The sequence below is a fragment of the Copadichromis virginalis genome, linkage group LG8 (assembly GCF_057382275.1).
Source record: "Copadichromis virginalis isolate Kocher_CV1m ecotype Utaka linkage group LG8, C_Virginalis_male_GT1.1, whole genome shotgun sequence".
Classification (NCBI taxonomy): domain Eukaryota; kingdom Metazoa; phylum Chordata; class Actinopteri; order Cichliformes; family Cichlidae; genus Copadichromis; species Copadichromis virginalis.
This window is the reverse complement of record NC_140625.1, coordinates 16,674,992-16,688,589: the sequence shown is the minus strand read 5'-3', so window position 1 is coordinate 16,688,589 and position 13,598 is coordinate 16,674,992. Positions and strand designations below refer to the sequence as shown.

The 13,598-nt window shown below is 40.7% G+C and overlaps 1 protein-coding gene across 3 annotated transcripts in view; it reads right to left on the bottom strand.

The window, feature by feature from the left end:
* The window catches only part of LOC146703118 (alpha-tectorin-like), a 28,967-nt gene extending 17,327 nt beyond the window's left edge, over positions 1 to 11,640 (bottom strand). Inside the window, exons 1-6 of one of the 3 annotated variants that reach the window (XM_085466241.1) lie at positions 11,550 to 11,640; positions 9,428 to 9,451; positions 9,121 to 9,236; positions 7,961 to 8,239; positions 7,546 to 7,641; positions 7,281 to 7,446 (exon numbers count right to left, since the gene is read on the bottom strand). In XM_085466241.1, the coding sequence (XP_085322367.1) occupies positions 7,281 to 7,446; positions 7,546 to 7,641; positions 7,961 to 8,239; positions 9,121 to 9,236; positions 9,428 to 9,451; positions 11,550 to 11,583 (715 nt within the window). In that variant the 5' untranslated portion in view covers positions 11,584 to 11,640. Of the gene's footprint in view, positions 1 to 7,280; positions 7,447 to 7,545; positions 7,642 to 7,960; positions 8,240 to 8,803; positions 8,963 to 9,120; positions 9,237 to 9,427; positions 9,452 to 9,605; positions 9,739 to 11,549 lie in introns of those variants that run through there. The other 2 variants (XM_085466243.1, XM_085466242.1) reach the window with 2 other exon arrangements.
* Between the last annotated feature and the right edge of the window lie 1,958 nt (positions 11,641 to 13,598).

The following is a 13,598-nucleotide window of genomic DNA, read 5'->3' as shown; positions in this document are numbered from 1 at the left end:
CGGGTTTTCTCTGTTCTATCATGGGGATCAAAGAATCAGGTTTAATAGTTGCCCCTCTTCCCTTTCGGCACTAGTGATGGGTCGTTCGCGAACGAAATGGCTCTTAGAGCCGGCTCTTTGACGTGAACGACGAGAGCCGGCTCTTTATCGCGAGCCGTGACGGCTCGTGGGTTTTTTGTTTTTTTTTTCTTTCTCTCACCCTCTGTCTCGCACTTTTTTTCCGCTTCACTCTGCACGCGAGCCTTGTGCTTTACGCTGGGCAGAGGGGGGAGGGGCGGTAGTTACACTCAGTAGCACAGGAACAGAGCCAGAGGGAGAGAGAGAGAAAGAGAGCCAGGGACAACAACTTCACATTAGAAAGGTATAGTAATCATCCACAACTATTTTCGGTTGCAGATGATAAAGGATTCAGAAAGTGCGGATTCATGCGGGCCCATATGACAGAGAATGTGCATGTTCTTTTTGTTTTCATATTATAATTTATATTTAATTATATTTAATTGTGTTTTGCAGTGTTTTGTGTTGTTTTCACTTTAAATTTGTAAAAGGAAACAGCTGAAAATTTAAATAGTTAAAAGTTGAAATGTGAATAGTTGATTTTTGTATTATATGATTTATTTATTACATTTTATGTGGCGTGAATAAATAAAAGTATATTTACAGTGGTCCCTAGAGACAAAGCACATACAAACTTCAAATCACGTACGAACTCTGAAGCATGTACAAACTCCAAAACACGTAAAAACTCCAAAACACGTACAAACTCCGAAGCACGTAAAAACTCAGAAGCACATAAAAACTCAAAACACTTACAAAAGACAACAGAAGTGCTCCAGGATGCTGGGCGCAGTGTTGAGCTTTTGTTATCTTGTGGCTACACAATCCAGCAAGTACCAACGACCGGATTTGGTGTGTGATAGTAACAGGTAGATGAACTTTTTTTTTTAATTATTTGAATATATTTGAGTGCCTGTGTATAAATACACAAACAATACACACATGCTTTCAATTGTGTAATTTAAGTGATCTAGTAGCTCTGTTTTGGAAGTTCAGTTCATGCTAGAAATGTGTTTTGGAGTTTGTACGTGTTTTGTCTCTAGGGGCCACCGCATATATTTATATATAAACATATATAAATAAAACCACTTTTTTACGTTAGTAATTCCTTTTGTGCATAATTTTATATTATTGTGAATAATAAATGAATTAAAGCAACAAAACAACCTGAAGAGCCGGTTCGGAGCCGAAAGAGCCGGCTCTTTTTAGTGAGCCGAGCCGAAAGAGCCGGCTCTCTAAAAAGAGCCGGAAATCCCATCACTATTCGGCACCCACGTAAACGTCTACCAAATAACAGATGCTATGTTCATCACGTCTGATGTCACTGCAGAAGACTTTAGATAAGAAGCCTGAAATGAAAATGCATTTCACAGACTTCATGCAAAATATGTTAGACAAGGGACATGCTGAACTTGCTCCACCACTCCAGGAGGGGGCAGAATGCTGGTATTTGCCCACGTTTGGTGTTTACCATCCCAAAAAAACAACCAAGATTCATGTGGTATTTGATTCCAGTGCTCAGCATGATGGAATCTCGCTAAATGAGGTGCTGCTGTCTGGACCAGATCTTAACAACAGTCTCGTTGGTGTCCTCAGATTCAGAAAAGATCCTGTGGCCATAACTGCAGATATTCAGCAGATGTTTTGCTGTTTCATTGTTCGTGAGGACTGCAGGGATTTCCTTAGATTCCTGTGGTACCAGGATAACGATCTGAGTAAGGATGTGGTGGATTATCACATGCGTGTTAATGTTTTCGGAAACAGCCCATCACCTGCAGTGGCAATCTTTGGTCTGAGGAAAGCAGCAGAGCACCAAGAAGTTGAATATGGCAGTGATGCAAGGTGCTGCGTAGAAAGAGACTTTTATGTAGATGACAGCCTCCGATCTTTTGCTACAGCAGCAGAGGCCATTGATGTTCTGCGTCGAACACAGAAGATGTTGGCAGCATCTAACATCACTCTGCACAAAATAGCTCCAAATCGAGCTGAAGTAATGAACGCATTTCCTGCAGATCAAAGAGCAGACAATGTAAAAGACCATAACCTCTTCGTGGATGACTTACCAGTCCAACGCAGTCTTGGAGTCAGCTGGAACATAATGACTGACACTTTCGGATTCAATATTCCTGAGAATCAAAAGCCATTTACACGCCGTGGTGTCCTGTCAACAGTAAACAGTCTGTTCGATCCTTTGGGGTATAGCTCCTGTTGTGGTGACAGGGAGACTGATTCTAAGAGAGCTAACAACCGAGAATGCAGACTGGGATGCAGAACTCACTGAGGCTAAAAAAGAAAGTTGGAGAAGATAGAATGAATCATTGTCAGCACTAAAAAACCTTGATGTTCCACAAGCATATGCCTCTTTCTCTGTTTCCAAAGCACAGCACGCTGAATTATCGATTTTCTGTGATGCCTCTGTCAAAGCAATATCTGCAGTTGCTTATCTTAAGTCAACAAATGAACAAGGTCTTCAAGAGGTGGGTTTTTGGGAAATCCAAGCTCGCTCCCAACCCAGGCTTTACAATCCCAAGACTGGAGTTCTGTGCTGCTGTCATGGCCGTTGAGATAGCCGATCTTGTAATCAGGGAGCTTGATCTGGATCTCAAGGCAGTGAAATTCTACACTGACAGCAGAGTTGTATTGGGATACATACACAACGAGACTAGGGGGTTGTATGTGTGCAGCGCATCCGGCAGTCAACACGACCAGAGCAGTGGAACTACATTCCTTCAGAACTAAATCCAGCTGATCATGGGTCACGTTCTGTTCCAGCCGCCGAGCTTGCTGACACCACGTGGCTAACAGGATCAGCATTCCTAATGAAACAACCAAAGGTAGCTGCCAGTGGCGATAATGGATCAACATTTGACCTTGTGAACCCAGATGCTGATGCTGATGTACGTCCTGAGGTAACCTCGCTCGCCACACAAGTTAGTAGAGACAAGCTTGGCTCAAAACGCTTCCAGCATTTTTCTAGCTGGACCACACTCAGTAAGACTGTGGCACGTCTGTGTCATATTGCTCAGTGTTTCTCCCACTCCTCAAAGAATCAAAGGTGTGTTGGATGGCATATCTGCAAAAGTGGCCTGTCAGTCGTTGACATTGTCAGAGCAGAACAGATCATCATAAAATGCGTGCAAGAAGAAATGTATTCAGAAGAACTGAAATGCATCAAAATGAAACATGACCTTCCGAAAACCAGCACTCTGTACAAACTCCGACCCATTCTTGACAACGAAGGTATGTTAAGAATAGGTGGACACATTGGCCGAGGACACCTTGAAAGTGGTGAAGTCCATCCGCTAATAATACCAAGCCGCAGCCATGTAGCAAGCTTGCTTGTTTGTCATCATCATCAGGCTGTGAAGCACCAGGGCAGGCATTTCACTGAAGGTGCAATTCGCAACAGTGGTCAGTGGATTGTTGGAGGGAAACATCTCATCAGCAGCATCATTCACAAGTGTGTTACATGCAGGAAACTAAGAGGAAGAACCGAGCAGGAACAAATGTCAGACCTACCCACAGAGCGCCTTCAGGTTGACCCTCCATTTTCCTACGCTGGCCTTGATGTTTTTGGACCATGGGAAGTGGTGATAAGCCGTACCAGAGGCGGTCAAGCACAAGACAAAAGGCGGGCTGTCCTTTTCACATGTATGTCCACACGAGCCATACATTTTGAGGTTATTGAAACAATGACGTCCTCAAACTTTATAAATGCGCTCTGAAGATTTTTCTACATCAGGGGTCATATCAAACAGCTTTGCTCGGACTGTGGGACCAATTTCACTGGAGCGTTCAAAGAGCTGAAGATGGATCCTGGCAATAAGAGCGTAGAGGATTATCTTCTTCAACAAAAATGCACTTGGGTTTTCAACCCACCTCAATCCTCTCATATGGGCGGCGCTTGGGGGCGCATGATTGGAGTGGCAAGACGGATTTTAGATTCTATGCTTCTTCAGGTTGGACATGTAAAACTCACTCATGAGGTCTTAACCACTTTCATGGCTGAGGTGAGTGCCATTGTCAATGCAAGGCCGTTAATACCAGTTTCTACTGATCCTGAGGCGCCTCTGGTAGAGGACCCGAGCTTGAAGGATAAACCGCCCGCAGGGGCGTGCTGGGTGTTTTTTTATATATATATATGTACTTCTATATACATATGCAGGACACCTTAAACTAGTTTTTTAATTAAGCAGCAAGGCAGAACAAAGTCGGGCCTGTATCAAGACACGAGGACTAAACCCCAATTCAACCAGACGCAGAACTGATTCGGAATTAAAACAGGACTACAACAGTAACCAAGACAGAATCAGAACTAGATGATAGTAGCACTAAAAATCATCATAGACCTGCACTACACTTATTTTTTAATTCTACCAAAGTACAATATTTAGATTGAGAAAAGTTTATATAATTATTTAGCCTTGTTGTGCAAACAAGCCAGCATAACTTAATAAATATAGAATTTGAAAAGTAACAAATGGTATCTAAAAAGAAACACTAGGTACTAGATACATGTTCTGATGAGTTTTGGCAAACAACCATTTGACTAACATGTGTGTCTCACCTGCTCTTGTTCATCTCTGTTCTGTCGTCATTCTCTCTCTCCCTCTCTGTTCCTCTCTCTCCCTCTTTGTGCTGACAATCAAGCCAAACACCAACATCATCAACTATACAGTTGAAACCAGATATTTATGTACTCTTTAGATAAAAACACAAACACTTTTTTAATTGTAATATCAAATCAGACTAAATGTTTATTTTTTTAGATTGATAAATATAAAAAACATATTTGTTAACTTTAAGAGTAAAGAGAGAAACTATCTGTATTTCTCAATTATAAATGGCACCAAATTGTATTCAAATTGAGCCACACTTATGGAGGTCCACAATTCTTTTCCTGGTGTTTTGGTTGATATCTCTTGATTTTCCCATGTCAAAGAAACAGGCTCTGTGTTTTGCCTTATATGCATCCACAGGTGTGCCACCAATTCACTCACATGGACTCTACTAACCTATCAGAAGCTTCTTCAGCTCAGAATGGAATTGTCTGGAGTTTTCTTATTAATTAACAATAAACTTAGTGTATATGTACTCCTAAATTTGATGAAAGTGATTAAAATAGACAGCTCCCTCTTTTTATTCTGACATTTAACTAATTCAAAAGATATTTCAACATTTATTTATCTAAAACAAAACAAGTTTACTCTAAATTGATGTTTAACAGTAAAAAAAGGTTTTTATGTATTCTCCCTAAAGTGTATGTAAATATCTGGTTTCAACTGTGAATATACTGCTGTGTATTGAAATTCCTCTTGTTTTGCATAGATATACTGAACAACATCCAAAGCATAATATAAAAAATAACATCTACCTGAGTTTTTTGCGCTCTGTGCTTCGTGTGTTGTTTTTGTTTTATACAGTTGTCAGTCAGGCATCTAACTAACAAATTACACTCCAAAAGACCCCATGCTTCTGAAAAAATGACCCGGGCTTAAGCCCTGTAAGCCACCCCCCGCTCCGCTGATGGTTGACTCCAAATCTCCCGAACACTACGTCGATTTGAGAACGCAAGACCGAAACAGCGAGACCAAGACCGAGACCAAGACAAAAGTCCGTCGAGACCAAGACGAGACCACCCATATGGAAAAGATATATATAAATCTTATAAAGTTTGTATCTGTCTTGTGTGAAACTTGTATGAAAAGCATGTAAGTGTGAAAACAGATATAAGATCCCTTGAAAAATTATATAATGAAACTTGTATGTTTCTGATACTTACTAAAACAATGTATGAAAGTAATGCGAAAGTGGCCACTTTCATGAGTAAATCATGTAAGCCTTATATCACATATAAGTTTTTACTATTTCTTTTCCGTATGGGCAAGACCATGTAAAAGTGGTCTCGAGACATCCAACTCTACTACCACACACCAAATCCGGTCATTGGTACTTGCTGGCTAGTGTGGCCACTAGGTAACAAAAGCTCAACACTGCGCCTAGCATTCTGGAGCACTTCTATTGTGTTTTGTACGTGCTTCAGAGTTTGTACGTGCTATGGAGTTTTTACGTGTTTTGGAGTTTGTGCGTGCTTCGGGGTTTGTACGTGCTTCAGAGTTCGGACGTGTTTTGAAGTTTGTACGTGCTTTGTCTCTAGGGGCCACCGTAAATATACTTTTATTTATTCACTCAACATAAAATGTAATAAATAAATCATATAATACAAAAACCAGTTCAACTTTTAACTATTTAAATTTTCAGCTTTTTCCTTTTAAACATATTTAAAGTGTAACAACACAAAACACTGCAAACCACAACACAATTCAACATAAATTAAAATATGAAAACAAAAAGTACATGCATATTCTCTGTCATATGGGCCTGCATGAATAAACTTTCTGAATCCTTTATCATCCAACTGAAAATAGCTGTGGATGATTACTATACCTTTCTAATGTGACGTTGTTGTCTCTGTCTCTCCATCCCGCTCTGTTCCTGTGCTACTGTGTGTGTAACTACCGGCCCTCCCCCCTCTACCCAGCGCAAAGCACAAGGCTCGCATGCGGAGTGAAGCGGAAAAAAAGTGCGAGACAGAGGGTGAGAGAAAGAGAAAAAAAACCCCAAAGCTCGCGATAAGGAGCTGGCTCTCGTCGTTCACGTCAAAGAACCGGCTCTAAGAGCCATTTCGTTCGTGACGACACGTCACTACAAACACAACAAGCGGCCTATTTCTTGGAGGATGAAGAGCTGGGAATAAAGAATGTTAAGCTGTATAGCTGAAATTACGTTGCCTGCAACAAACTTTAGTGAGGACAGCATACCTTATGCAGTTAAGGACCAAAATGAAGAAGTGAATCCTGCCTTAGGATAAGTCACTTTGTTGGGAACAGCTTCTCTCTCTCTAGCATTTTTTATTCTTTGCTTGCCATATGTTGCCATTCAAAATCTTTCAAAACCTCTGAATTCATGGCTAAACATCCTTTAAGCAGGTAGGAAGAATGTTTTTAAGCCTCCAACTAATAATTTGAAATTCCTTCATTAGTTCTTGATTCCAACAACAGTCAGAGACTTTAATGTTAATAACCTCAACCTCATTGCTTTACTGTACTCTTAATGCACTGTGATTAGAATTCTTGCCTTGCCTTTCACAGATGCACATCACTATAATGTTATATAACACAAAGGCTACAGAAGCAGTTGCCCTCTGTATCCTGCAGTCTTACCATTAAAAGTGCAGCCTGTTGATCCATGGTCTGTCCGGAAGGCCCAGCGACCTGGTTCATTGACGTTGCTGCCAAGGCGAAAATTTGAGTTACTCCCTGATGCAGCACTGGTGAATGATCCAGGGAGGACATAATAGTGAGTGGAGTCGATTGTATCATAACCAGCCTGCAAATGTGAGTCACAAAATTATGATTATTACATTTAGAAATAATGAATGTTTTTTCATTAGTAAATATGCAGAGTATTGACTATAGTAGGTCTGACCTGAATGCTCCGTGTTCTTGAGGCTATTATACCGTAATTCATCAGCACAAATGAATATTGGCCTCCAGAGATCAGCACAGCTTGGACAGTAGTGCGCTGGAAAATATGAATTCAGTTATTATATGTTCTGTTTGATCAGTGTTCTGCTGGATTTACACCTAATTTGGTTATGATACACTTTTCATGTATGCTTTAGGTCATCTTCAGGTATCACTTTAAAAAAAAAAAAAAGTTCAATATTGAAAAATAATCTTTGTATGAAATATATCACAGGAATTTATGTCTTTATGTCTGGAAGGTGACACTAGATTACACTAATCTACTGTTCCTGAATTAGTAAAGTAGGCAACAGACTTTCACGTATACATCACACATAAGCACATAATTTGATTCCAAATTTTGGAAGCTGACTTACTGTTCCACTTGTGGGATAATAGGCCACCTCAAACCAAGTTGCAACAAAGACCCAGTTGGCATTAAAGTTCAGTCCTGGAAAGTATTGATTGATGTCTTGTGTAGCTTGCTGGAGAACACTGCCGCTGGTGTATTGGTTGTAGTAGATCTGACCATTTACTCTGTTGTCTAAATCTGTCCAGAATGGAGCGATGATGTCTCTGGATCCATACATTGGAAACAGTTGCGGGGTGTAGCTAGACCATGATGCATCAAAGGTCAGATGCCCATTGTGGTTTACCTAGAAAATAAAAACATTCTTGTAAGTCAAAACCAGTATAAATTAGGTATCTTCAGACACAGGTGTTGATCACTTGTTATTAAAATGATGGATCTGATATCACTGTGTTGGTCTTGTTCCTGCATCATCATAGTAATTATAGTCCAGGATCAATATTACAACTGACCAGTCACATTGTTATAATATTGTGTCTTTGTAAGGAAATGTAAGGATGTGTATGTAATGTAAGGAAAAAACATTTTAATAAATACATTGTCTTTCTCATGAAAGAATAAAGTTATGTTGAAACCAAGCACACCATTGTTTTTCTTGTGACATTACCAATAAGTTTGATGTGTCACATGGCCCTCTTCCTATTGAAAAAACAAAAGTTGTATCCAAGATTGCTCTTCCTATTGAAAAAACAAAAGTTGTATCCAAGATTGCTGACTTCTAATTGGTCACCATGGTCACCACTCATCTTGAGGAGTTTGCCCCCTCACATATACTAATGTGCCACAAACAGGACTTTAATATCACCAACCATTCCCATGTTATTACGGTGTATCCATATAAATGGCCCACCCTGTAGTTCTGCTATACGTCACACACACAGTTCCGATCAAAACAACTCTGCTTAGTTTCACTTTCTGTCTGCCACACTTCCTGTGCTCTGCAAAAGCATGCGGTTTCCTGTAAGTACTCTGACATTGTACTCAAACTGGCTTTCTCCTACTCTGGCCTCTATAAAACAAAATAAACAGAATATAAGCACTAAGAATATATATTTATCCTGTAACAATGTTTTATATTGTAATTAGTGGCAGTACGTTTAATTAGACAGCAAAATATTTTAATGGTACAAATGTAGTAAATGAATTGTTAATGTTAATTTTACATACATAAATGCTGTTATATGTCCTCCCAAAATAGAAAAAAGGTCTTAGCAGGGTAATCTGTGGAGAACTTCCATCATCTATCTTGAAGCATTTAGTTCCAGATGTTGGGTAAAGAGGTCCTAAGAAGCAATTAGGTAGATCATGACAAAAAGATAGAAAAGGCCTATATGGTTAATATTCTGCAAACATAAATATGAAACATATTTCTCACAGGCTTTCAGTCTTTACTCTTCTATGAAATGTGAGGCTGATATAAACTGAGGATAAAGCAATAAAAGTCAAATCTTTAGAGTTTTGAAAAGATACTTACTGACAGCCTGAGCAGTCACTACACCTGTACATGAAACAAAACACGGATAAATAAAATTATGACAAGTTTTCTAAGATTGTAAGATGTTATTTCTGATCCAAAAAATTTGAGTCATCACTTAGATAAAAATAAAAAAAACAATAAAATGGATTAAAGGAACATAAGTACAATTACTTACCTGTCATTCCCAAAAGCAGCACAAAAAACATTATTTGACCCACCATTCTGTCAAATCGGTTCTCTAGCATATCGACACTATCTCTCCACACAACGACCCTCCTTGGTCGTGGCATGTGGATATTTCTTTAAGACACTCCACAGCTTACGTATAAAACAGATGACCGGTGACCGTTTGATCTCCACTTCTGTTGGAGTGCCTTGAGAGTGCTGTATGCATGTGCGTCTGTCAGGAGCGTGCTCCCCTGATACTAGTGATGTGTTGTCGCGAACGAAACGGCTCTTAGAGCCGGTTCTTTGACGTGAACGACACGAGCCGTGGGTTTTGTTATTTTCTCTCACCCTCTCTTTCACACTTTTTTCCCGCTTCACTCCGCATGCGGGCCTTGTGCTTTGCACTGGGAAGAGGGGGGAGGGGCGGTAGTTACACACGCAGTAGCACAGGAACAGAGTGGGACGGAGAGAGAGAGAAAGAGAGCCAGGGACAACAACGTCACATTAGAAAGGTATAGTAATCATCCACAACTATTTTCAGTTGCGGATGATAAAGGATTCAGAAAGTTTATTCATGCAGGCCTATATGACAGAGAATATGCATGTACTTTTTGTTTTCATACTTTAATTTACATTTAATTGTGTTGTGGTTTGCAGCGTTTTGTGTTGTTTCATTTTAAATTTGTTTAAAAGGAAAAAGCTGAAAATTTAAATAGTTAAAAGCTGAACTGTGACTAGTTGGTTTTTGTATTATATGATTTATTTATTACATTTTATGTGGAGTGAATAAATAAAAGTATATTTACGGTGGCCCCTAGAGACAAAGCACATACAAACTCCAAAACACGTAAAAACTCTAAAACACATAAAAACTCAGAAACACGTAAAAAACACAACAGAAGTGCTCCAGGATGCTAGGCGCAGTGTTGAGCTTTTGTTACCTAGAGGCTACACAAGCCAGCAAGTGCCAACGACCGGATTTGGTGTGTGGTAGTAACAGGTAAACGAACATTTCTTTTTTAAATTATTTGAACATATATGAGTGCTTGTGTGTAAATACACAAACAATACATGTATGCTTTCAATCGTATAATTTAAGTGATCTAGGTAGCTCTGTTTTGGAAGTTCAGTTAACGCTAGAAATGTGTTTTGGAGTTTGTACGTGCTTTGTCTCTAGGGGCCACTGTATATATTTATGTATAAACATATATATATATATAAAACCACTTTTTTAACATTAGTAATTCCTTTTGTGCATAAATTTTTATTATTATTAATAATAAATTAATTAAAGCAACAAAACAACCTGAAGAGCCGGTTCGGAGCCGAAAGAGCCGACTCTTTTTAGTGAGTCGAGCCGAAAGAGGCGGTTTTCTAAAAATGAGCCGGAAATCCCATCACTACCTGGTAGCCCCGGTATTCCCCCAATATTCCCTGGTGTTCCCCGGTATCCCCCCAATATGCCCTGGTGTTCCCCGGTATCCCCCCAATATGCCCTGGTGTTCCCCCGGTATCCCCTAGCTTGTTGCTTCCCCTTTGTTGGTCTCCCTTCCCCGGCCTATCGCCTCGAAAAATAGGCTTATGCGCCGGTTGGATCACGCCGTGCGGCTGCTGGCTAGCGAGTAGCTCGGCTACAAGTGAGGAAACACAGCAGGGACACGGCTTCGGCGTTAGGCATACGCTGTCGCCTGGGCACTGTGCAGCTCGGCTGCTATGTGTGTTCACACAGCGGGGATACGGCTTCAAGGTTCCAAGCGTTCGCTGTCGGCGTGGGGAATAAACATAATAAACACGCTACGGTTTGTGCCGGCTAATCGTTAGCCGGCTCGTAGCATTCCAACCGGTTAGCCTGTCTGGCGTGTCGCCCGCAGCTCGCGGGTTAACGCGACCAGCAGGACTCAGCTCGGCTACATTGGGGAGATGTGTCAGAGTTCCAAGCATATGCTTTTACCTGTTAGCATTGTGAAGCGGGAGCTTAAAAACATTGAAGGGGGAATTCAGGTTGCGGCTAGTGCCGGCTACCTGTTAGCACTTCCTGGTTAGCGTGCGGCCCCGCCCCCTTGCTTGGTAGCAGAAGTATGGCAGCCCACACGTCCCAAACATGTCATGTCTTCATTTTTGCCTTTTTACGATAGGCACGAGCAGTGGGGCTATGCCTGGGCGAAAAATATGGGCTCAAAATGTGGTCATAAATATTTTGTACTTGTAAAAAAGATTTGTATGTGTAAAAAAGACTTGTGTGTGCGTAAAAAAGATTTGTGTGTGCGTAAAAAAGATTTGTATGTGTAAAAAAGATTTGTGTGTGCGTACCCCAACCCAGCGTTTTCCTTCATCACCACGAAGGAAAACAGTCTGTGGTCGTCCGAGTTTGGTGATTTTTGTGTCACAGGTGTTTAATACAGGGACTTCCACAGCCTTTTCAACAGCGCTGCGGACCGCGGGGTGGGGGCGGGCAGTGTTTTGGAAATGACAGTCTTCATTACAAAGCTTTCTTCGTTATGAATTAGCATACATGTTTTTATTGAACATTTGAAGAACCAGCAAAAAAAAACTAACTCTTGTAGAGGACATAAAGTCAGAGATAGAAAAGACAAGGAGAAGGTGCATCTAGTACAGGTAGAGCTGCTGCAAAAACCCACAGAGCCCAGCAGCCAGCATAACAAATTCTGGATCCTTTGCTTTTAGTTAGCATTAGCAGCACATCCTGCGGACTTTTATGATGCGCACTGTGACTCACAGCAATGGTCCTGGGTCAGCCCTGACTTTGTGTTAAACTAATCCTAAAGTAATAATGGTAATTCTAACCACTGATATACCACAACTTTTTCCTTTCAACAGCTACTGAAAGTTAGGGGACCTAGCTGCTATCGGATATTTATATAGTGATCCTCCAGCTTCAAACTGTATCACTAGTGATGGCCCGCTTGAAGCTGACGCTCTGGAGCGTGTGTCGAAAAAAACAACACACTGGTTCAGAAGCACTGTGTCGAGGCTTGCTTCGTTTGGCAAAAGTCACGTGACCAGTGACGTCCGAAGCTTCATTACGCACGTAACTGCTTCGGTACCTGATTCAAACGGATATAAGGAAGTGAATCATCCACGGGATTCGTGGAGTGTGTTGATGGTGACAGAGAGCGAAGAGGTGATCATTCCACTGACAGATATGGAGCCAGCGAGGAAGAGAGGACGTTCTGGCATGTGGAGATATTTTGAGTTGATTTTGCTCAATTCATTTTATCTGCCGAAGTGAAAAACTTGAAATGTCCAAAATCATGTTTTCATAATGTAAATATCATTACAGCATATGACTTTAGGAACACTTCCATGTGAATTAAAGCTGATGAAGACTACAAAAATGTATTTGACACTATACGTACATTACATTGCTACACAGTTTAGAAAATCATTTTGTTTATTGTTTTTAGGTGATAGTCTGCAGGACCCAGGAATACCTGCATATCTACCAGCTTGCAGTGTGGTTCCTGCACTCCACAGCCTCTTCTGTTCCATGCAAGTGGATTTTCTCCAGGGCAGGAGAAACTATTTCTAAGAAAAGAAACAGACTCAGCCAGCGCACAGTAACACTAATCCTCTTTTTAAATGTAAATAACAAAAGGGCTACCTGACATAGATCATGTTTTTACTTTGCAAGTTCTTGATTAGGTTTGATTATCGCTTTTCTGATTACAATCCATGCTAAATTGAATAAAGTGATATTGATTCATTACAATCCTGTGTCGATTTGTAAATTAACGTTATTATGCCTGAAACGCCAGCATATCAGGTTAAACCTCACAACATGTCGTCAAACACCATACAGCTAAAACAGTACCTGGGAGCAGGTTTACGGATTCTGCATACAAACGTGAACACAGAGCGCGGACCCGACGCGTCAGAATCAGATTTTGGTGTGTCGTCAGGTCCGCGCTAGCTGTGTTTGCCTCTGTTTTTGCGCTGGCTTCTGCAGCTGCAGGTTTCATAACTCTCTGTTTACATCTCT